Below are 25065 nucleotides of genomic sequence, written 5' to 3'. Positions count from 1 at the left end.
CTCCTTTTTGGTCAAATTTCAGAATATTGCATTGTAAAATGGCCAAGTTACAGCCCTTTAAATAAAGCTTCAGTGTACAGATCTGCCAAAATTGGTTTGCCATTTTTGTGCAGGAAAAACATACCTTACCATTGTTATTGTTGTTTAAATTCTGTTTAATATTTAGTCTTAATTTTTTAAAATTAATTAATGTCCTGCTTTTTCTGGTTTAGTGAAAATTGGCTGTGTGTGGTGGGAGTCAGCGAAGTTCCTGTTGTGACTTAGCATTCAATTAAAGGACTGATGTGTGTTTGCCGAGTTGGTATTTGAAGGCAGAGACAAGATGGCATGGTGATAGCAGCTGATCTGAGCATGCCTAGTGTTGCTACGGCAGTGAAAATAGCAACAGCCAACTGCAGAAGCAAAGCACGCAGACGCATACAATCCGCCACTGCATCACAATGCTGTGATGTAGCCAGGTTTAAAGGGGGAAGGAGATTTTTAAAATGACCAAGATACAGTGCAGCAAACTTGGCTTCCTTGGAAGGAAGTTGCAGGATAGAAATCACCTACATATGAGACGCCAGAGATGGAGAGCTGTGAATACGGCCAGAGTAGATGAAATGTTTTCTGTCTTCTAAGCATAACCTGACAAAGGCAGCCTCCAGAACACTATCAGGATCGTGCAGGATTGGGCAAACATGGTCTGCGGCTGCACTCAGACTTGAAAAATCACAGTCTCCAGGTTTAGTGTGGTGTCTGAGTGCAGATTGCCCAACCATCTATAATTTCTTGGTGGGTGCTAAACCAAGATTCTGAAGCCTGTTTTCCGCATGGCTTGTGAACTGTGGTTTGTACTAAAGGGGTTTTTGTGATACTTGGTTTTCACTTGGGGTGTGCAGTCTGGTATATCCAGTCTGAATATGTACCCAAAAGATGCCTTATTGTCATTTTTCAGGTATATTCAGGAATGCCAATCAAATTCAGAAATCTCAGATGTACTGGTATTGGCTTGCTGGTTAATTCTGAATATATTCAGAATTAACCAGGTCCTTTATTCCCTGAAGAGGGTCTGTTTTAAAGCAAACTACACCAAAATTGCAGCATAGTGAGTTCTGCCCGCCCTTTAAAGACCTCCTCTAAGTTTCCAGTGAATCAGACCAAGGGGTGGGTGGGTAATAAGGGGCAATACCATTTTTTTTAACCACGGTTTTAAATAACATCAAGTATTTTCTTATTCTTAAAAAAACTCTCATTCTTTAACTGTTTTTCAGAAACAGCACAGGGGGATAGCGCGCCCCGGCCCTAATTACTGAGTGTTCCCCTTACATTTTAAAATGAGGACTCGTGAGATACGATGATGCATCAGAGCCCTGGTCCATTATGGGTTAATAGAACAATTAAGAACTCCTTATAGCTCAATGCTAACAGTGGACAGAAGTGTTCTTTCCAATTAGCTACTCAAGGCCATTCAGCTGGAGAGGAATACAAGCCAATTTCAGTGCTGGGAGTGGGGAGCAATGAGTGCTTAGAACACAATGTCTCTCTAAACGAGACATCTGACATGTGAAGAACACGTGTCGGGAGATGCCATGGTAGCCAGGAAGGGCAGTTTAAAAAGACAGAGCTGGAGGCAGAGCGAAGGTTTTGCTATACACTGGAGCGGTGTGAAGGGGCTGTGAAATGCCAGAAGGGAAACTTCAACCCATGATAACCTCTCCAGGTCCAAGCCCAGCTCTGCAAGGCCGCTCCAGCCCATTTCCATTCCTCGCTGTCCTCTGGTTGCGAACCCCTACAGTTTTAGACTGGAGAGGTGAAATTGACAGAGCCTTCAAGGAGGCGAAGATGAAATTAACAAACCCTCTGAGGAGCGATCTCCGCCGGCTCTGTCTTTTAAAACTACACTTCCGTCTCCCTACACTTGATGAACATGCACTGAGGCGTCTCATATAGATATACTCACAGTTTTGTAAAGTTACCAAAAACTGACCCTCTGGCTGGTCAACACTGGCCAGAAACCTATAAGCGGCCTAGGGCCTTAACTTCTGGGTATCACAGATTCTTTGGACAGCATGCCGTGCTGCTGAATGTTTGTATCTTGCATGCTTTATTGCCCAGCTGCTACTCAAACCATCTGTACTTGGGAACTAAAGTTCCATCTCAGCTCCAGGTAATTAGTGTAATATCTAGCTAAGATAGCTTTATTACTTGGCAAGCTTCAAAACTGCTGAGACCTGTACTGGATTGATTTTAATTGAATTCTTGAACTGATTAATGAATAAAGTACTTAATTTTTTTTCCTAAATGTAGTTGTTTGCTTATGAGTATTCCCAGTCTTGGAACGCGGGAGAGGGTATCTGGAGGTTTTGCCTGGGTTTAGTAAGAGAGAAAGAATTCTTCTGCCTCCCAGGCATGGGAAGTCAGGGCAGGAGCAAGGAGTGAGCCTCCCTGCCTTGCCCTTTTCAGAGCTTAGGCCCTGCAAGGGAGGGGTATGTGCCGGGAAAGCCCTGCAAGAGGGACTTGCATGTTACAAATGCTGTGAATCCCGGCCCTGAGCGGAATGACCTTCCTCGAATCCCATTCAGCTAGAACAAATTACACACTGGTGAGAGGAAAGTTCTCAGTAATTGCTCAGAAGTGTTTCCAAGGACCGGAGCCTTAGCATTGAAAGCAGGCTGTGGAATCGAGCCCCTGTTGGATTTGTCCCTCTACGGGCGGCGGGGGGGGGGCGGGGGGTGGAGAATGTTTCTAGTTTTTCTTTTCCTATGTGTTCTTGTTTCTGGAAATAAGTAAGAGTAATTCCCACAACCTGAACATATTCACTCTCGGCATTCTTTCCAGTACTTTTCTGTTCTTTGAATTCTGTGCTATGTTTGGATTCTGTGGTCTTTACATTTCTAAAGGCTATTGATCGGTTTCACTCCCTTCAATTTTTTCATTTTCCCACTCTCCTTTTCTACATTGGGCTTGGGAGCTCATCAGGTAAAACAATATCTTTCTCCTCTTTACATCAATTTAAAAAAAGGTTTTTATGGAATTATATTTTATGGTCTTCTCCCCCTGGTGCTTGTGGCATCTGAGTGGCCACTCTGGGAAAAGACGTCCGATTACATGAAGCCTTCTTAAGGTATGGAAGGTGTGATCTGTCAACAACAATTCACCGTTTGAGTTGGTGGCGATTTCACATACAGGGGCAGTTTGTCTCTGAATAATTAGATGTGTTAGGGATATGCTGCGAGGGAGAGTGCCTTCATATTCCACTTGTGGCACTTTTAAAGGTATTGGACTGCTTTTTGGAAGGGGAGTTCTGGAAATTCCTCCTGCATATCTTTTGATGCACAGAGAGGAAAAAGAGAAATTAAGATACTTGCGCTGTAAATGATCTTTATGCGAGTGAGTGTGTGGCAGGATGTCAGAAGTGTGTATGAGGGTAAAGGAACGTAAGACACTGTATGTGTGTGATGGGGCAGAGAGAGGCAGACAAGGCTTGTAAAGATGATATGGAGAAAGAAAGAGGAGGGATTAATAAGATTTCCCCCCCCCCCATCTCCCCACCCCCAATTAGGATAGTCCGAGGAATTTGCATCAGAATGTGGTTGTTCCGATAGCTGTCATGGTTATTGAGTTCTTTTCCTTTCAAAAAAATACCAAATTGAAAATTCTATGTTTGACATACTTTCAGTTTGAGAAGAAGAATTAAACCACTTACAAATGTGCATGTGAGAGAAGCAAGAAAATTGTATCATTATGGCTTAACTCCCAGGTTGTAAACACGCCGTGCAGTCTTGCATCTTACGTTTGCTTAGAAAGCAAGCCGTCTCCACTCACACCCTGTCCTGCTATTCCTGCTGCAAATTGCACTCAAGGAAGCAGGCAGGTGCATCTAGGTCAAAACCCAACAGGTGTGTTTTTTCCAAACATTGCACTGAATACATTTTTCTGTGACACCTGCTTACGAGGCACAGAACACTGGCCGTGTAACAAGCCATACAACAGACTGAGGGCCAAAATGGCCCCAGCGCTTCACCAGCCCCGCTGGTGAAGTTCTGGGACCAACAAACAAAGGCTAATATCTAAGCTGCCATTGTGCTGTGCCGTCCGTGGCTGACTCCCAGAGACCAGGGGGTGATGCCGTGGTTGGGGTCTCAGATGAGGACTGGGGAGGCCAGGCTTGAATCCCCACTCAGTGATGGAAGCTTGCCGGGTCACCTGGGGCCAGTCACACACTCTTAGGCTTAGCCTACCTCACAGGATTGTTGTGAGGATAACATGGAGGAGGGGAAGACATTGATAGCACTAATCTCACACTATGTAATCTGTCTTGAGTCTCAGTGAGAAAGACAGACTGTAAATGACATAAATAAATAATAATTTGTTGGGTCTCCATTGAGAAAGAGTTATGCATCCTATGTGTCCTAAGCATTGAAGTTTGAAAGGAAAGAGAACATTTCTGGACATTTTCGGCCCATTTCTGCTAAGCTTCCCTCTTCCCCTGAAAAACTACTTTAGAAAAGCGTTGTGAGAAATATGTATCTAATGACTGGGAACAGACCTCTAAAGAGGAGCATAAGAGGGTTACTAGGTACTACAGATCAGCCATCAGAGAGGCCAAAGCTCAGTACGAGCTGGGTCTGGCCAGGAGGGCTCGCTACAATAAGAAAAACTTCTACAGATACGTGAGAAGCAAACGCAAGGTAAAAGAGGCAACTGGACCGCTGTTGGGAGTAGATGGAGAAACTCTGGTGCAGGACAGAGAAAAAGCAGACAGGCTTAATGACTTTTTTGCCTCTGTTTTCTCCCCAAAGTACTCAGGCACATCTAGAGATAGTAGAAAATGTGGCAGGACACCTGAGTGGCTAATTGACATTGACAGAGAGGTTGTGGAGAGGCATCTGGCTGCACTGGATGAATACAAATCCCCTGGGCCGGATGGGGTGCACCCAAGAGTGCGGAAAGAACTTTCCAGAGAACTTGCAGAACCCCTGTCCATCATCTTCAAGGCCTCCTGGAGGACTGGGGACTTTTAAAGTTGCATGTGATTTAACTTTTCTCTTAAACTACAAGTTTTTGATCCTAGAATGATGATATTAATTGATTAGATCAAATCAATAAAAATGCCGCTGCCAGTTAATCAAGCAGCAACTTTAAGAATTGCTTTATCACAAGTACTTATAATAACAGAGATGGTTTAGTGATTTGAATGTGAGGCTAGAACTGGGGTTCAAATCCCTGCTCCTCATAAAACTCACTGCGGGACCTTGAACTAGTCACCCATTCCGACCTACCCCACTGAGTTTTTGCGAGGATAGACAGGAGGAGGGAAGAGCTGTTTATGCCGCTTTGTGCTCATTGTTGAAAGGGCAGAATTAAAATTTAATACATAAAGAGATAGTGACAGGCACCATCTTAGAAGTAGAATTCTCTCTTTTTCCACCAACAGGAGAGCATGCTTGTTCTTTCAGAATTTATGCTTATTTTATTAAGTCTTTCTCTAGGTGATGATGGAGCGCACTAGTATCTTATCCAAAGGGGAATAACTGCATTATTTATTTCAAGATTTTCCTTCCACTTTTTCTGTTATCAGTAAGGTGATGATACCACAGGTTCAGGACATTTCAGGCTGTGCCAGTATATTTTCGCCGCTGCAGAAGCCCACCTGAAACAAGGATGTAGGTTGGACCAAAGGTGCAGTTATGGTGGGGGAGAGGGGGTTGCAGAACACCCCCCCCCACTGCAGATCCCGCATTTTGCCATCCATGCTGTACACAAGGATCCCAGGAGCAGAACTCTGTGAGGGTTCAGTGGGCTGTATCAAGAAGGGGAGGAGTCCACTCTGCCAGTTTCTTGTCTCCGGTGGTGCTTTACATTCGGCCTGGGGGCTTGTACCCTAACCAGTCCCATGTACCAATTTTGGAGCCTGCCTCCAGCCATGTCAGCGGCAGGAAGATCCTCTTGCATCCGACAAGAGCTGCTTCCTGGGGCAGGAGGAAGGCATCTAACTTGGCTGAACAGAGTGGTTGGTTACAAGCCAATGCGTGCTCTGCAAAGGTTCCACAATCCAGAGGTTCTGGATCAATCTTTTGCTTCTAGGGCAACCACAGGAAGTGCAAAACTTGCGCGGGCTCTTAAAAGAAGTTGGATACAATCCTGCACGCTTGTCAGCAGACTTTGATGTGCTTGGGGGGTTTTGTTCATAGAAATGCCTTTCTTAAGAGGGAAGGAATCGTGTCTGCAGAGTATAACGATCAGTGAAATAGAGGCCGATACTTTAGGGCCAGAGAGGTAAAGAAAAGTGCCTACCCAGTATGAGACCATTAATCTATTATCTTTTTCTCCTTTCTTGCTTTTCTTCTTTCTCTACAATAGAAGTGGAACAAAAAGGTAATTAAATGCCTTTTCACATTTTTATATATAGATAAATATACCTATACACATTCTAAGCTGTTATGGGATAAAATATTTAACAGTTTAATGCTTTAGCTAAAGTAATTTCATCATTAATTCTCTTGCCATTTTAACCTGTTGGTTAAAGTTTAGTGTTTCTGCTGTTATACTAATGCCCCCCCCCCTTTTTTTTTTTTTGCTGGAAAGGCTTACTGGTGCCATTCGCTTTTTGACAAATTATTTAGAAAGTTATATTTCCCTCTTCTCCTGCTCAATTTATGGAAAAAAGCATAAAGTAATTTGCCAGAGTACACAGACACCCCCCCCCCTCTATGCACCTTGCTAAAGCACCAAAGGCTAAGGCAGATGTTTCCAAAAGGTCTTTCCCTTTCTGTAAGTTAACAGCAGTTGTTTGATTTTTTTATTGTTTGAAAGTGCAAACCGCTGCACACAAACAATTGCTGAGATAACCACTGAGAGCAGTTAAAAATCTGTCTACTCCCTGTCACATGAGCCTTTGTGGTTTCAGTCTTAAAAACACTTTTCTGGAAGTAAACCCCATTAAACACCAAGGGACTTACCGCTGCATAAACCTGTTCAGGATTGAGCATGCACCTGAATTGGCAACATTTGCACATATGCCTATATATCTCCTACATGTGAGCTGTATTCTCAACAGGTTATGCACAGAGAACCTTTGTACTTTTGAGGAGCAAGATTCGAATCCAGTAGTACCTTAAAGACCAATAGGATTTCCAGCTTATAGATTTTCAAGAGTCAAGCTCCCTTCATCTAGCCTGGCAACCAACAGGAAGGTTGGGGGGGGGGACATGGCAGGGGTGTGTGTGTTCATTTGACATCACCAACATCACTGTGTCACATCTGGGTACAACCTGGAAGTGACAATGAGTAGTTCTGGGAATCACTGAATTTACCATGGAGACTCTGGCAATTCCTAGAGCTACTAATTATTACTTCTGGGTTGTATCCAGAAGTGAAGTACCAGTAGAGAGGCTTGCCACATTTTAATTTTTCTCCCACTGCTGCTCAGAGCAACGGAGGCCGGCAGCAGCAATTGGCAGGCAACCTTATCGTCATCATATAAGGGGGTTGACTCTCGAAATCTTACACCCTGAAATGTTGGTCTTTCAAGAGGCTACTGGGCTTGAATCATGATCTTCAGCAGACCAACTGGGCTACCCACCTGAAACTGTCTTCGTGCTTTTGAGTATTTGCATGTAGACCTCTGTGGAAACGAATATTGAATAATTGAATGGGGCTAATGGGCACTGACCTGTGCCCGCATGCCACAAGCATGGGCTCAAGAGATCATGGCAGATGCGATATCACACCCTTATGTTCAGTACGTTCTAGGATTCAGGGTCAATGGCTAAGCGTTTCAGTACTTTACTGTTTTGCGCTATGCTGGGTAAGATGTATGGTTAGATCGGTCCATTCTTATCCTCAGTTCTGAAAAACTCAAATACAAAATTTACTGGTATTGATGGATAAGCTGGAACTTCCTGCCATTGATCAACCTGGGAAATCTCTTGCTGGTTTCTGCAGAAAGGAGCCCATTGTGTCCTCAGTGAAGAGTCCTTCGTTTCCTAGGCACAACAGATTGTTCAGGAACTTTCTGTTTGCCCCCCTGCAAATAGGAGCCTCTCCCCGTGGAGGCCTTGCAAAGATTAGGCCTTGGGGCCCCTTTAAGCAGCTAGGAAGTCTGTACACTCCTCATTTCTTTGTATTATCCCTGTTGCTGAAAAACCATAAATATCACCATTCGCTCAAACTGGAATTGCTGCCTTAGAATAAACGAATTAGATGCAACTCAGAAACACAGGCATTCACACCAATGCAAAAGATGAATTACGTTCTGGCCGTCATGGTCCTGATCCAATGGTGCCTAAGTGCAGTCAAGGACGCTAGAGTCTCATAGATCAGTTTAGCAACTGAAGGGGGAGTGAGGCAAGACTGAATCTGGAGCCACTGACACTCGCCCTCACAGAGCTGTTCTGGGCAGTTTCAGCTTTCTGAAAGAAATGGCCATAATCCAAACCATCCAGTATTATTTCCTCTGAAAAACAATATATTGTGTGATACCACCCTCAAACCCCACCCACCCCCATCCTTTTGCCCCTTTCATTTATTGTGTTCCAATCCAAATTAGCATTTTGTATTTTTGGATGTCTTTTGCCAGATTAAAGACACTAAGAACTGATAGTTTGGAATCCTAAAGCATGCAAAAATAATGATGAAATTTGTACAGCAATTAATTTCAATCTTTGCAGGTACTATTTGCCTAATTTTTGATTTCTTCTGTATTGCAGAGGAAATTGCTTGTAGCTGAAGTCTGGATTCTTCTGTGGAGCTCCCCCCCCTTTCCTCTCCCTTCTTGCTTCCTTCCTTCCTCTCTTTGCATACTCATCTCTTAGTCTTTCTTTACTAGCCTTGCTGCATGCTGTATGTGTGTATGTTGCAGTTTCCCAAACCTTCTTGTTATTTAATCCACTGAACACTGTGCTCAGTTTTGTTTCTCTCCTATTTGCTTTAAATGCCTTTTTAGTTGCTAAGGGATTTTTCTTTGCTCTGCAATAGTGTCTGTTAAGTATATAATTTCAAAGGTGGAACGGTTGCCAAGGGAGGTTTAAAAATAAGAATGGAGAACAATTTCTGTGAATTTCCTCCATTCTCTTTGTAGTGTAAAGAACCACTCATATTCATTTTCAAGTTTAGGGAGTTTGGGGTTTCTCTTGAGCTTTCTCCTTTTTTCTTGAGTTATAAACTTTGAAGTGCATGTCAGAGAATCCCTGAAAAAAACAGTAACGTGCTTTGTTTTTAACTCTTTCCCTTCCTTCAGTTTTTCTTTGCCCTGGACTACTAAAAGGAGTGTATCAGAGTGAACATTTGTTTGAATCTGACCACCAGTCAGGAGCCTGGTGTAAGGATCCTTTGCAGGCTTCTGACAAGATATACTACATGCCGTGGACCCCGTACAGAACAGACACTCTAACGGAGTATTCTTCCAAGGACGATTTCATTGCTGGGAGACCAACGACGACGTACAAGCTGCCCCACCGGGTAGACGGCACGGGCTTTGTGGTGTACGATGGAGCTTTGTTTTTCAACAAAGAACGAACCCGGAACATTGTCAAATTTGATCTCCGGACAAGAATAAAAAGCGGGGAAGCCATAATTGCTAACGCCAACTACCACGACACATCCCCGTACAGGTGGGGAGGCAAGTCGGATATCGACCTGGCTGTGGATGAGAACGGCCTTTGGGTAATCTATGCAACGGAACAAAACAATGGCAAAATGGTGATCAGTCAGTTGAACCCCTACACTTTGCGGATCGAAGGGACGTGGGATACCTCCTACGACAAGAGGTCCGCCTCCAACGCGTTCATGATCTGCGGCATTTTGTACGTTGTGAAATCTGTGTATGAAGATGATGACAATGAAGCAACGGGGAATAAAATAGACTATATTTACAACACTGAGCAAAGCAGAGAAAGTGTGGTGGATATCCCTTTTCCAAACTCATACCAGTACATTGCTGCTGTGGATTATAACCCAAGGGATAACCTTCTGTATGTGTGGAACAACTACCATGTGGTCAAGTACTCTTTGGACTTTGGGCCTATGGACAGCAGAACAGGTAAGATTCTCGGATGAGTTTCTGTTTTGGATTGTTATGATCTTGTATGCTGACTTGACTGTTGAGGTGGGCTGCTGCTCATTGGTTAGAGCTTCACCTGTATAAGGCCTAAGATTTGATCCTCGGTGTTTCCAGGTGAACAGAACCCAGGCAGCAGGCCTGTGAAAAATCGCAGCCTGGGAAAGCGATGCTGTCCGTCAGGATTGTTGATCTGGGTTAGAGAGACTATGGCCATTTTCACACTGCTTACTGGCCACGGAACATCGCACCAAGCTCCCAGAACAATAGCGTCTTACTGGTGCAATTTCATGCAAGAACTGCAGTTCTCACGCCAGGAAGACGTTGCTGTTCCAGGAGCTTGGCACAATGTTCCGTGGCCAGTAAGAAGTGTGAAAACAGCTTATTGGTATGACTCGATAATCACATCATAATCTGTTAAAATTAGAACATATCTTGTTCTGTATATCAGCAGGATTTCAATTATGCTAAAATCAATATTTGATGATGAACTAGTTATTGCAAGAGGATCTTTACTGTCTGTACTGAACTACCTTCTCCTTATTGCATTTGAGAATAACGGGAGGCGGGGGGGAATGAAAGATTTCATACATATGGGTGTGGTAAAGTTCTTGTGCCTATTTGGTTACAGAAACAAGCAACAGTTGGAACAGGAGAGAAAGTGCATGCCAGCTTCCCAAGTGTTCATATTCTCTGGCATTCAGTACATCGGTGAAATCAGTTCTGTGCCACCACCCGTCCCCAAACTGTCAAATGTTTGGGGTGAGGTTGAGTTTGAGAGCCTCACAGCTGCAGGGGCCTTGGGCTTAGTCCAAAAATGTTCTCATTCAAATCCAATGTATGATTTTTTTTTAAAGGCTCAGCTGCTTTTTGTTAATTTGTAAAATCCTTACCAGGTTTCATGAGATTATCTCTCAGATTTGCTAGATGATCACAGGTGGGGATTCAGTTGAGATTCTGCATGCAAAGTAAAACAATACTTCTCCACCTTTAAAGGCCACGTAGAAGAGGAGATTTCTGGAGGAGCTTTGCTTTAAATCACTGCATGACAAGATATCCCTCCCGAATTCCTCTGTTGCACAAAAGTAGAGGAACAGCTTTGCTCCTTCTTCAGATAGCCAACTGCATTTAATAAGGTTGCAACCTTCAGATGGGGCCTGCAGTTTTCCTGGAATTACAGCTGATCTCCAGACCACAGAGATCGGCTCCCCCAGAGAATATGGCAGCTTCTGTGGTTTATCACAGATTCTAGTTAAAATCCCTCCTCTTCACACGGGCTGCCCCAAAATCTCTAGGAATTTCTCAGGCCGGTGTTGGCAATCCTACATGTATGTGCATTTATGGTGGTGGATTCCTCCTTTACATGCAAATATTTATCAGAATCGATGGGAGGGGTGTCTCTTTTTCTGCTTGCAAAGAGTTTTTCTAGCAGTATTGAAACTGTGACTGAACCACAGTGAAAGCTCTTTACCCTGAGTAAATAACAGCACAACAGGACAGCAGAAGCCAAAGGCTGATGAGCCTTTGGAAAGGGTCAAGGCATTCATAGCAGGAAGTGACTAGTGATAAAGAGAGTGTTTAACCAGGGCTAGGAGCATAGGAAAGGCCTGCCCCCCCCCCCCCATTTATAATTTGTATGGCTTATTTGTATTGCAAGAGCTTCATAACAAGTAGAAAAATCCATTATGGGTGGCATTCGTTCATTTTTTAAAATATATATATATTTCCAGAGGCCGAGATGGACAGCAGTTTCACACGTATGGCGAATCTCCAATGATGCATCCACCAATAGATTAATCAGCATCCTGTTGCTCCCTCATTGCCCTCCTGAATGTAGGATTCATTGTTCTGATAAAGAAATTGGGCTTGGTGCTGGAATTTGAAGACAAATTTATGCAAAGTGGGGCAAAGTTTTGCATGCAGCAGGTTGCAGGTTCAATCCCAGGCATCAGATAGGAGGTAATGTGAAAGACTGACTCTGGAAAGCTGCAGCCAGTCGGAGCAGAAAGTATGGAGTCTGATATATCAAGGGTCTGACTCACATTGTAGATATAAAAACTCACTTCTCCATTCCTACTCATATCTGATGAAGGGAGCTTGACGGTCAAAAGCTTAAATCTTGGAAACTCTTAGTGGTTTTTAAGGTGCCATTGAACTCAAACCTTACTCAATAGAAGTGCTTCATGCATTAGTTGAAAAAAACAGGATTTGGAAAATGCCTCTGAAAACTGTGAACAAGGATCATTGGATCAAGGTGTTGCTTTTCATTTCTGAAGTGAATAATTATTAGACCCAAGATCTCCAAACAAGTATGTGCATGGAGATAGAACATTGTGGAGAAGCATGTCAGAGGGTACAGAGGGGAGCCATAAAGACTCTGAAAAAGTGGTAATGGAAATGGTTTTGATTCTCCCTGGGTTGCCGCACTGTTGTGTAATTGTGTACATTCCAGAATGGAGGGAAGTACAGATGCTTCCATATTTGTGACTGTATTTTTCTGAGACAGATTACACATGTTGGGATCTTGGATGCTCAGAAGTAACACAGACCTTCTTCCAACAATATTCAAATGTGTTTATTTTGCTTCTTTGAGAGTGTATCATCCTTCCTTTCAGTTGGTGTGCTCCAGGTGACCAATGAAATGACCTCAGCACAAAAACATTCTAGTGATTCAGTACAAACTGACAGCAGGTATAAGAATGACGATCAGTGGGAATTTACAGTGCAGTCCCACAGTGCAATCCTAAAAAGAGTTACTCCAGTCTAAGACCATTGATTTTGATGAGCTTAGACTGGAGTCTTCTTAGGATTGCACTGCTAACTCACCCTTCAAAGCCCATTGACTTCAGTAGAGTTAGAAGGGTGTAACTGTACTTTGGGTGGCACTGCCAGCGTAGGATGGCATTGCCAGTGCATTGGGTTTAGCTCTGAGCTGAAGATCTTCTTGGGGCAGCCATCACAAGGGGAAATGGGAGGCTGGCTGGCTTCACCCCTCCACTGACAGTTGGTGAGTGGGCTTTTATCTGTGGAGTTCACAGGGTGTTGTTGTCTTTGAAAAGTTTTGTTTCCAGACCCATGCAGAGATCCCTTACAATGTCCTTACAATATGCTAATTGAGTGCATCTGTATCTCAAATAAAGCTTGGCAGCATGGTGATGAATAAGAACTTTAAACATATATGACACCTCGTTAAAATGTGGTTTTTCAGATCATAAATCTGAGCCCTTTCCTTTGACAGCTGAGTAATCAGAGGGCTTGGCCAGGAATGGGAGGGGACTGCTCTCCTCCTGTTCGCAGCACCCTGCATTTGTGCTCAGGGAAGGCATCAGGGAGCCTGCAGACTCTTCAATCACGTTTGTGTACTAGATATGAATTACTGCATCTCCAAGAGCTCCTTGCAGGATAGGACCCATTTGCTGTCTCTGAAGTTTAATTTAAGCCACATTTCAGAAATTGGATGGCTGCTGAAAATTGAAATGTTGCTGTGCTCGTTGTTCTGAGAAAAGGGCCGTTCTCACCTGATGATTCCCGCTTTCTGGTACTTACCTCTCCCTGGTAAAATTACTATTCTTGTTTTGAACCCCTTGAGCAGATTTGGGGGATGTGTTATACATTTTATTGCTAGCATGGGTTCTTAGAGTTGCGTTTATTTCTTCAGAATTTACCCCCATCTTCTCAGGTCGTCATTAGACATTAAGCATCAACAACAAGTATGTTAGGTTTATTCTGCAAACGTGAGCCGATTCTTGCGCACTAACGTCATTTTGGCATTATATAGCGCACGGCCGAATGTTGCTTACACTTGGTTCATTTTGAATGTTGAACTTGTATTACAGGACAGCCATACTGTAAATCTTTAAATGCCCTCTTGACTTTGGGATGCATACAGGTCTGGCTATTGGAGAGTAAAGGAGCACTTTGGACAGCAGGTGCGAAAGAGCAATGACATGAGCAAGAATCCATTGTATCTGAAGAAAGGGAGCTCTGACTCATAAAAGCTCCTACTGGAATCAATGTTGTTAGTCTTTCAAGTGCCACTGGCCCGTTTTGATCTGTAAAACACTGGAGTGCACATTCTTGGGCTTTTCTTCCCTGCTCATTTATATCGGTGGTTCTTCACCTCTCTCTGTCTCTTTCTCTCTCTTTGCCTGCATATTTTTCTCTGCCAGCTCCTCTTCGCCGCCTGCACTGGGATCTCCTGGCTTGTGTAATTTATTGAGGGACGATTGACAAGGGGCATCGCTGATTCTGAGAAGGGCTATTGCTCGAGTGTATATCAAGAAACAATTGTAGGCTGGTGTTATTTATTAATATCTTTCTTTGAATGTTTGCGCCTCATTAATTGAGGTTAGTCATGCCATAAATTATCCCACTCTACTTTTTTTTTTTGCTCTTTAGCCAGAAGGAACGAGCAGAAAAATTTGTTTCTGAGGAAAAGAATTAAAATCAAGAGGGTACTTTTCTGAAGTGAAATGTGCCTCACGCTCTGTGTTGCTATGGGCAACTGCAAGTTTATTTTTTACTCTAGTTTTTCCCTTTAAAAGACACTTACTGCTGTTTGTTCCTGTTTGACAAATTGGAGGAGGAGAGAATCTTGCAACGTTTTCTTTTTCTATTTACAAGTACAGCATGTAATGCTTGTCAGTATAGCATCCGTATAGCCAGTGTGGTATAGTCCCCACATTGCCTTGCCAAGTCCCCACATTGCCTTGGACTCTAGCCAGGTGACCTTGGGCCAGTCACACACAGTCAGCCTGGTATACCTCACAGGGTTGTTGTGAGGGTATATCAGAGGAGAGGAGAACAATGTAAGCTGCTTTGTGCTCCCATTGGGGAGAAGGATGGGGTAGCAATAAGTAAATACTGTAGTAGGGGTTGTACAGCAGGTGGAAGAGGCATCGTTGTTCCTGTTAAATGAACAAGGAAAGGAAAACAGGAATTTTACAGTAGATTGTGGGGTAGCTCAGGGAATTGTGGGCTGGTTCTGGATAAGGGGAAAGTGAGGTTAGACAGAGTCAGGAACAATATAAAAGAAGCAGGTCTTGAGGGCAAACTTAGAGGAGGGGAAGCGTTTGTGGGTTGACAGATAAAAGGAAGATGTTTCAATCTGGAGGGGAAAGATATCTGGTTTCCTTCTTTGATCGAGTGACCAGATTACTGGATCGGGGGAACTCTGTTGATGTGATTTATCTGGATTTCAGTAAAGCTTTTGATAAGGTCCCCCATGACATTCTGATGGGCAAACTGGAAGACTGTGGAGTAGACTATAGGACAGTTTGGTGGATAGGGAACTGGTTGGAGGACCGCACTCAAAGAGTGGTGGTCAACAGCGTTTCATCAGATTGGAGGGAGGTGTCCAGTGGGGTGCCACAGGGCTCAGTTTTGGGCCCGGTACTTTTCAATATTTTTATCAATGATCTGGATGAAGGAGTGGAAGGGCTGCTCATTAAATTTGATGATGATACCAAATTGGGAGAAGTGGCAAACACCCAAGAAGATAGAATTAAAATTCTACAAGACCAAAATACTCTGGAGAAGTGGGCAGCTGTGAATAGGATGCAATTCAACAAAGACAAGTGCAGAGTATTACATCTGGGCCACAAAAATGGGAAGCACAAGTACTGGATGGGGGATACACTTCTGGGCAGTAGTATATGTGAAAGGGATCTTGAGGTAAGAGTGGACTGTAAACTAAATATGAGCAGTCAGTGTGATGCGGTGACAAAAAAAGGCAAACTCAGTCTTGGGTTGTATCAAAGGGGCCATAGCATCGAAATCGCAGGAGGTCATAGCCCCTCTCTATACTGCCTTGGTCAGGCCACACCTGGAGTATTGTGTGCAGTTCCAGAGGCCTCACTTCAAAAAGGATGTGGCCAAAATCAAGAGGGTGCAGAGGAGAGCGACGAGGATGATCAGGGGTCTAGAGACTGAGCCCTACAAGGAAAGGCTGAGGGCCTTGGGAATGTTTAGTTTGGAGAAGAGGAGATTGAGGGGGGACATGATTGCTCTCTTTAAATATTTGAAAGGCTGTCATTTGGAGGAGGGCAAGGAGCTGTTCCAGTTGTCAGCAGAGGGTAGGACCTGAAGCAATGGGCTTAAATTACATGCACAAAGGTATCGGCTGCATATTAGGAAAAACTTTTTCACGGTCAGAGTAGTTAAAAAGTGGAATCAGCTGCCTAGGGAGGTGGTGAGCTCCCCCTCACGGGCAGTTTTCAAGAAGAGGCTGGATGAATCTTTGTCAGGGATGCTTTAGGCTGATCCTGCACTGGGCAGGGGGTTGGACTAGATGGTCTGTATGGCCCCTTCCAACTCTACGATTCTATGATGATTCTATGATCTGAGAAGACACTTCCATTTTTTCAGGTCTTTTGTTAATAGCATAGCTCTTATTTTGAAAAGAACTGGCTTATTGGACTTCTGATTTCCGGTTTGATAGCGTAGGACACTTGTATTTCGTGCTCTGCATAGAGGCTGCAAATTTTGACTCTAGAGGCTTTTAAACATTTGTTTTTAGTTTCTTCTTTGCTCCCTTCCTTCTTCTTTATTCTCTGCTTAGTCTTTCTATCCTTGTTTAGTGATTCTGTTATTTTCAAAGTAGCTATGTAGTTACACAGCTACACGTAGGGTTGCCATCCCCCCACCAAGGGCGGGAGATCGCCTGATCCCCCCCTTCCCCCCCATGCCCACTTACCTGTCTGGTGGGGGGGCGCTCCCTGGGGTGCCCCCTCCCTGGGTGGCAGCAGCGGCGGAAGCAGAGAGAGAGAGCAGGCAGTGGTGGCAAGTGCAGGCCACTCTCACCGCCACCACTGCAGCCTGATCTCTCGCCATCGCCGCCGCCCCTGTGCAGCCTGTGCCGGTGTCAGTCTATGGAGTTCAAGTTACTCTGATTTCATCTCCCAACCCTTGCTGCAAGAACTCCAAGGTCTCTTGAGTAAAAAGGATCTTTATTGGAAGATTATATTCAAAGTACAGGTGTCCATAGATAATCCAAAGGCAAGAAAGCTTCTGGCTGAACACAAAGCTTTGTTGAGAATGACGTGTTAGTTACATGTTGCAATATATCAAACCCTCCTTTCTATTCCCCCCCATATGTCTAACTAAAGCAGAGGTTTGGGAATGCGAACGTAACTCCTCCAAGGTCTGTGGCTAGCTGCGTTAGATAAGGCCATCCTGGGAACACAGCTGTCTCTGTGAACCTGCAGACAAACAACACTGGAAAATACAGCAGTTAAAGACATCACATCAAAGAATATGACATTACTGTGGATAGCAGGCCTGACAGCCGGCAGCGACAAGGGGCACGGCGGCAGTGGCAGCGCGAGAGAGAGCTGCCCGCTCTCTCTGCCCCCTCCCGGCATGCATGACATTGTCACGCAGGGTGCCCTTTGACCCTGCGTGATGACATCACTCCCAGAAGTGACGTCATCACGCATGCAGGCACTTGCTTGCTTTGCACGCACACGGTCAAAACATCAAGAGCAGTGACAGGGTAAGAGCTAGCGTCCCAGTCTCCCTCAGGGAGACCACTTGAGGGACCTGGCAACCCTAGCTACACAGCTACTGCTCTCGCCCCATTCTGAGTATTTTATCTTATTTTCAGGTTTAGCTTTTAAATTACTTCTAAATTGCCAGAGTTGCTGGCTTGTGGCCACATTGCTGAGAAGGCAGTTGGTTTCTGGCATTTGCTGTTTGGGCTCCCTAAAATCCTTTTTTCAGGTGGGCTTGAGTAGGGCGGACGCCGATCCAAATGCCGTCTCTTGCTTGAGAACTGGCTACAAGCTTGAGGACGTTTTGCATGAGAGTTTAACTTTTCCCTTCCAAGTTTCTAAATCATAGTTTTAAAGTTTTTTAAAGTTTTAAGCCGTGGTTTTAAAGTTTGATTTATGCCTTTAAAACTGAGTTCCCACCTTCATGGTCAGTTGAAAAGCTGATTAATAACCTGCTGGGGCGTTGCCTTAAGCAGATTGGAAATGTTTAAAAGCTCTGTGGGTCTGTGCTATTAGTGTAGGACTCACACCTTACTCGCAGGCTTCTGCTGTCTTAGTTATTTTAGAACAATTTTCTACTTTTATATATATATAACGTTTTTACATATATTTTTTCATAGACATTTTAAGATTTTTTTTTCTTTTAGTCAAATTTTTATCCTTTCCTGGTACTGCCATTCCCTTACCATTTCATATTATATTAATCTGTACTTAGTACTCAACTGTAGTTTATATTTATATTTAACTCAAGACAAATATTATACTCTTCCTTAATGCTACAATGGGGATTAAATGCAGGAACCAGCTTACCTTGCTTCATGATTTACAGAAATCTACAGTGACTCTCGTGCTGTTAGAATGAATTCATATATGTGATGAAGAGCACATTCAAAGAAAATGTAGCCTACGTATGCGTGGCCCTTGCTGTACCCTATCTTATATGAAAATGCACACAATGGATATTTGCATAATCATCATGTGTCGGCATGGCTAGAGAGGCGGGGTGGATCCTTCCACTCCACTGAGCAAAGTTTGAAGCCTTCCTCCAGCTTAAGGATCCTTCCTCCAATTTAAGTGGCTCTTCCACTGGAAGAAGAACTTCTTACATAGGAGGAAAGCTCTTTGGAAAATGGTTGGATCCACTCCACTGTACACATAACATGTACAGGTCAATCATCTGCAGAGTTATTGCAGTCCAAGCCTATGGATTTCAACAGGTTTAGACCAGAGTGACTCTGCAATTACCCTGTGAAATTTGTAGCGCACAAGTTCGAAGTACTGTCTTCCTTGTGACGCACCAGGTGCAGTTTTGTGGATTTTTATAGTACACTGACCATAAGACTACGCATAAGACTTTTTCTCTATTGTGTGCAGTTTGAATGCTTATTTGAAGATAGATGGGATTAGATTTTGGATTTTGATTGGTTCGTTTCTGGATGTACGTCTGCAATTGCACGTTTTTCCTATGCAACTTTGCCCGGTCCATTTTGAAGTAATCTTTTTAGCTGACTTCAGATAAAGGTTTTAAGGCGTATGTAGATTGTAGTTAAGAGACTTGTGTTCATAAAACAGTATTATGTAGGGCCAAGAGACCTTGCCGGTATGGTCTGTTTACTTAGCGGGGCTTGGTTTATTACACCGGTAAGAGCACAACGTTCAGTGGTGCAGTGCATTCCTCCATGCCGCTGTCGGTCAATTTGGGCCCCAAATGGGCCAAATTGGGCCCGTCTGGGGCCTAAATTAGCCCACTGTGAAGTGCAGGAGCTCTCCAGGGCTCTCCCGGCATTGCTCCCACGCTCCACAGCTGGCCAGACAGCTATGACTGGAGGGTAGGGTTGCCAGCCTCCAGGTAGTGGCTGGAGATCTCCCGGAATTACAACTGGTTTCCAGGCCACAGAGATCAGTTCACCTGGGTCGAATCCACATTCACCCATTACCCGCATGTTTATCGGATATCTTCCGTTTGCCTCCAATCTGCGATTTTTTCCTCTTCGTTTACATTCCTGCTTCCAAGCCGTCTTTCTCGCGCGTCCCTCTGGTCACACGGCCGCTCGAAAACCGCTTTTTTGGGCGGGACCTTTTTTTCCTGCCCATTTTTTAAAAAAAATTTTGAGCGCACTTTTCCGTTATTTCGATCTTGCCTTATAAAGAAACATCATTGAAGATAATGATGCCTCTCTTTCCCCCACTGACAGCACTGATGGCTCTCTCCCGTTTCTTTTTTGGAAATTTGGAAGCATGTGGGAAGCTTTCGTGGGCATTTCCTACGCAGGACAGTTCAGTGCCTGAATTTTACTGAAGTTTCACTTCCTTGGAGTGTCATTATTTCAATATTTCATAATTTCGATATTACAGTAATATAAAATTTAAAAAAAAAACAGTTAAAAAGGAAGTTTCGTGAGTCCGTTCTGAGGATGGATTCACCCCAAAATGGTTTTTCAAACTACCAGATTTGATTCAGAAACAGCATAATCAATAAATCCAATGCTATGAAGTCAAAAACAGTCTTCTGCAGACTACGGAGCACTTGCAAGTTGAATCAGCCAATAGGAACTCTCGGAACGGCCGGAGAGACAGGAAGGGGGGTGGTTTTAAAAAAAACCATGTAAATTGTGCATTGGCCCATTCACGGCCACCGTGAAACTCCCGTTGAAAACCTGTGACCACACATTCGGGAGAAATGCGAATGAAATGCGTCTGTTTAATGAGGTAATGTGACCAGCACTCGGGATTGCGTGGGGAATGCGGGGAACATGCGACTTAGAATGAGTAATGTGGATTTGACCCTGGAGAAAATGGCTACTTTAGTCAGATAGCAATGGCCTAATAAGCAGCGCAGTAGGATGAGGATTACGGAACTGGGAAAACAGCGTGAATTGAAACCAGTCTGAAGCATGGCAAACCATAATGAAGAAAGGGTGTTACAAAGGTGGAAAACATTGCAGTGAAAAAGGGAGGCGATACATACAGTAAACAATAGAGTGTAATATTATCCTTTATAGTGGCAGCCTCCTTATACTACCATTCTAATCCCTTTGTAAAAATGCCCTCCTTAACATTTCTGTTTTCTACATTCTGCAAGATGAAAGAAGCATGGGGTTCTTCCTGACCATCTTGGGCAAAAGGGGAAAGCCACAGGCTGTTAAAGACAATGAATAAGCTGTATATTTTCCTACTTTGCAGAACTGTCGTAATGATTACTGGGTTAATTATATGTGTACACGAAGCACTTGGAGCGCTTGTGCAGTGGTGTCCTGTGATCTGCATGATAAGAGGCCTGTAGCATTTTGGTCCCCAAGAATAAATTGCAAATCTTACAGCTCTTTGCTGTGACCAATTCTCTAAGAAGTTTGCAGATAAAACTACTTGCATTTGTTCCAACACAGACTCCATATTAACTACAGCGGCCCTGAATATTCCTGAGGTTTCTGCTTGTGATGTTTGCATGAGTACTTTTTCAGAGAGCAGCTCGTAGCAACAGATTTAGAAATGTGAAGCTAGCTGTATCAATTGTGTCCTTTTTCACATGAGAAACCTTCCAGTAGAATATTAATCCACTGGATGCCAGCAGTTCTTATCAAGTCATAAATGGCATTATACCCTGCTGAGGCCCCTCCCTTCTTCAAACCCCACCCTTCCAGGCTCCACCCCCAAATCTCCAGGAATTTCCCAACATGGAGCTGGCAGCTGTTTGTGGAGTCTCACCTGTGGGTCGCAAACCCTTATACAGTTGCAATATCTATCCTGTTGCATTTCAGAAGGATGCACTGCTAGTATGCATGCACTAGGGTTACCATTCCCCCATCGGGGACGGGGGATCCCTGCTCCCACCCTTCTGCCCCCTGCGGCCACTTACTTGGGTGTGGGGGGCACGCTCCCCCAAGGCATGCCCCATGCCGCGCACCCCAAGCCAAGCAAAGCTGTGCACCATGGCTCAGCTCAGGGCACACGGCACAACTCAATTCGGAGCACACAGTGCGGCTTGGCTCGGGGTACACGGCTCGGGGCGCATGATGTGGCTTGGCTCAGCTCGTGGTGCGTGGCATGAGCCGAGCCAAGCTGCACTGCGTGCCCTGAGCCGAGCCGCATGCTCCGAGCCGAGCTGAGCTGCACGCTCCTGCACCCACAGCGGGCCCGTTTTGGGGAGAATCGTGACCCACAGGGCCCGATCCAGGCCTTGGTGAGTGCAGGCTCCCGGCCGGCCTTTGACCCCCCCCACACACACCATGACGTCACATCCGGAAGTGACATCATCGCACGAGCTGGGAGCGTGTGTGCGCGCACACAGTGAGCACACAGAAAACAAAAACCTCTGAGCAGCAAGGTAAGTGCCAGGCTCCCAGGCTCCTGCTGGAGGAGTAAAGGGACCTGGCAAACCCCCAGTTTGGGCTCAAGGGGACCTGGCAACCCTAGCATGCACAGAGAGAAAGGAGTCCACAGTTCCTGCCTGTCTCCTAGTATGCAAACTGAAAAGAGCTGCAGAAAGAGATCAGTCAGTGGTGGAGATTCCAGGATTCCTCCATGGCTCTGCTCTCTTGGCTTGCTCTCTGATAGGTCTGATAGGTCTCCCTGGAGTTCTCTTGGGTCTGTGTGATAAAGAGTACACAAATGGGTTATGCAGTTAACAAAGAGAACACGCCCTCTGTCTCCTGGTGGAGTCTGGGAGTAAAAACTGACAGGAGGCTTGGAAAGATGGTTGCTGAATTATTGTTGTTAGTGCCTCCAGACCTGAGTTATATATAATATGTAAAATGTTGTTTTAATAAGAGGCGGAGGTCATTTCTTTTGGTAGCTTGGGGAACCTCTTGGAATTCCTTTAGTGCAGTCTGCAGTCCACTCTCATGGTTCTGATAACTGTGGCTCACCCCTCCTCCTGTTATCTGACTGTGTCACATGCTTGCAGCTTAATTAAATTAATTAATTTATTGCATTTCTAGCCCACCCGCCCTGCGAGCGGGCTCAGGGCAAGTAACAACATTAATAATATTACAATGACATAAAATACAACATAAAATCAACAATACAGTATAAGATATAAAATTAAAAACCACATCCAAATTGTGTCACATGCTTACAACTTGGTGAAACACATGTCACTTCTTGGAGTTTAAAAGTGGGTTCTGAGTCTGGACAAGTTAAAGAACACTGCTAAACTAGATCCTTTTTGATCTGAGCTGGTTCTGGAATGGCTTGCCAACCTCCAGATGAGGCCTGGAGAGCATCTCTCTCCTTGAATTATAGTTGATCTCCAGACAACAGACAGGGCCGTATTAACCCATGGCCGTCATCACACGGGCCCTTATTTTGTCAGTTTTGCACTAGAAATTGTTTCTTCTGTTATCGTTATTAGAACGGATTCTCCCATCTTTTGATAACTGCTTGCACTTCCAGTCAGTCACATTAAAAGGGAGAAGCGCAATTTGACGGTCAGTCAAAGTGCCTCTGGAAACGGGGCCCTAAAAATCCCACCCTTTAAAAAAAAAAAATCGCATATTTGTGCTATATCACTCTTCTATTATACCAATGTTGTGCTGGGCCAACCCAAAAGCCAACTGTGATAGGTAGCAGAGATTTCCCGCCCATGGCAGAATAGCGCTATAACGCTATAAGGCTGACATCTATTTTTTTAAAAAAAATTACTTTGAGGCTTAATTGCAGGTCGCACTGGGGCTTGTGTGAGTGTAGGGCAGGAGAATCAGTGTTAGGTGAGACAGATGATCGGGGAGAGTGAGCGTTTTGGTGTTGCAAAGTGTTCATAGTTGATCCAGGGCATTCACATGGAAGTGGATAAAGACGACATAAAGGGTCACAAAGCATGAATTCGGAGAATGGCAAAATCGCAAGAGAGCCGGAATAAGGTGAGCATTCAGCGGGAGATGGCGCTAGTTTGGCGCTAAATTTATGGCCGTGTGACTACGGCCCATGACCGGGCCCCTAGGCTTTCAGGTATTTTGGGCCCCCTACAGCATTTAAATCTTTCACCCCACTACAGCTGACAGCCTGACCCTGGTATGGTAGGTACTAGACCACAGTTAGGGATCCCAGACCCCGGTGGGGGCGGGGAATCACCTTCCCCTGCTCCCCCCACCCTGCCCCCACTTACCTAACCGGCGGGGGGCATGCACCTTCCCTGTGAGCTCCCCGTGGCACTGCGCGCTCCTGTGCACAGTAGCCACTGGAATCAGGCCCATTTTGCCTGGATCTGGTCTGCTGCAAAGCACGGGAGTGCTCCTGCGCGCCGCAGCACCTGAAAACGGGCCCGATCCACGGCAAAATGGGCTCATTTTTGGGCGCTGTGGAGTGCAGAGCGCTCCTGCGCTCCGCAGTGCCTGAAAACGGGCCTGTTTTTCTGTTGATTGGGCCTGTTTTCAGGCGCAGCGCTCCGTTCTGCCGTGGATCGGGCCCATTTTGAGGCTCCTGCGCTCCACAGCACCTCAAAATGGGCCTGATCTGTGGCAGAACGGGCCCATTTTCGGGTGCTGCAGAAGACAGAAGTGCTCCTGCACTTCGCAGCACCTCAAAAACGGGCCCGTTTCAGCACAGATCGGGCCTATTTTGAGCCCCTGTGGAGCCTGGACTTGCTCCCAGGGGCTGTACAATGATGTCACTTCTGAAGTGACATCATCGCGCCTGTCGCGCACACGTGCACCCCCTCTCCCCCAAGGTAAGTGCCAGGCCCCTATCCCCTGCCCGTAGGTTAAGGGGGCCTGGCAACCCTAACCACAGTATATAGTCCTATATTAATTTTGAGGGTTTCCTGAAGAACTCTGTTCATATATACTTATGGGAGTGTGTGTGTGTGTGTGTCTGTGTGTGTGTGTGTGTGTATCTATCTATCTATCTATCTATCTATCTATCTATCTATCTATCTATCTATCTATCTATCTATCTATCTATCTATCTATCTATCTATCTATCTATCTATCTATCTATCTATCTATCTATCTATCTATCTATCTATCTATCTATCTATCTATGTAGATAGATAGATAGATAGATAGATAGATAGATAGATAGATAGATAGATAGATAGATAGATAGATAGATAGATAGATAGATAGATAGATAGATAGATAGATAGATAGATAGATAGATAGATAGACGTATTGCTATGGGGCAGAGTGTAAAGTGCCCTTAAGCATTGGAGCTCTAGGGCACAGGTAACAGTGCCTCAGCAAAAAAAATTGACAGGCCCCTCGTCCCTGTGGGGCCCCTGGGCTTCAGCCTAGTCAGCCTTAATGCGGCCCTGGTTCTGAGTCTGGACAAGTTAAGGAACACTACTAAGTGAGATCCTTTTTGATCTGGGTTCTGATCTGATTCTGGTATGGAAATAGGTCTGTCAACCTCCACGTGAGGCCTGGAGAGTGCCCTTCCCAAATTACAGTTGATCTCCAGACATCAGAGGTCAATTCCCCTGAGGAAAATATCTGTTTTGGAGGGTGAACTCTTTGGCATTATACCCTGCTGAGCTCCCTCCCCTCCCCAAGCTTCGCCCCCATATCACCCGGAAAATCTCACCCTAGAGCTGTGGGG

The 25065-nt window shown here is 44.8% G+C and overlaps 1 protein-coding gene across 1 annotated transcript in view; it reads left to right on the top strand.

The window, feature by feature from the left end:
- Window positions 1-25065, top strand: part of ADGRL3 (adhesion G protein-coupled receptor L3) — a 673348-nt gene that overhangs the window by 266131 nt on the left and 382152 nt on the right. The window contains exons 4-5 of the mRNA XM_055002453.1: window positions 6346-6360; window positions 9224-10024. Of these exons, the coding sequence (XP_054858428.1) occupies window positions 6346-6360; window positions 9224-10024 (816 nt within the window). The remainder of the gene's footprint in view (window positions 1-6345; window positions 6361-9223; window positions 10025-25065) is intronic.

Source organism: Eublepharis macularius, chromosome 18, assembly GCF_028583425.1.
Source record: "Eublepharis macularius isolate TG4126 chromosome 18, MPM_Emac_v1.0, whole genome shotgun sequence".
NCBI lineage: Eukaryota > Metazoa > Chordata > Lepidosauria > Squamata > Eublepharidae > Eublepharis > Eublepharis macularius.
The sequence above is the reverse complement of the archived record's forward strand: the minus strand, read 5'-3'. Positions and strand labels throughout refer to the sequence as shown.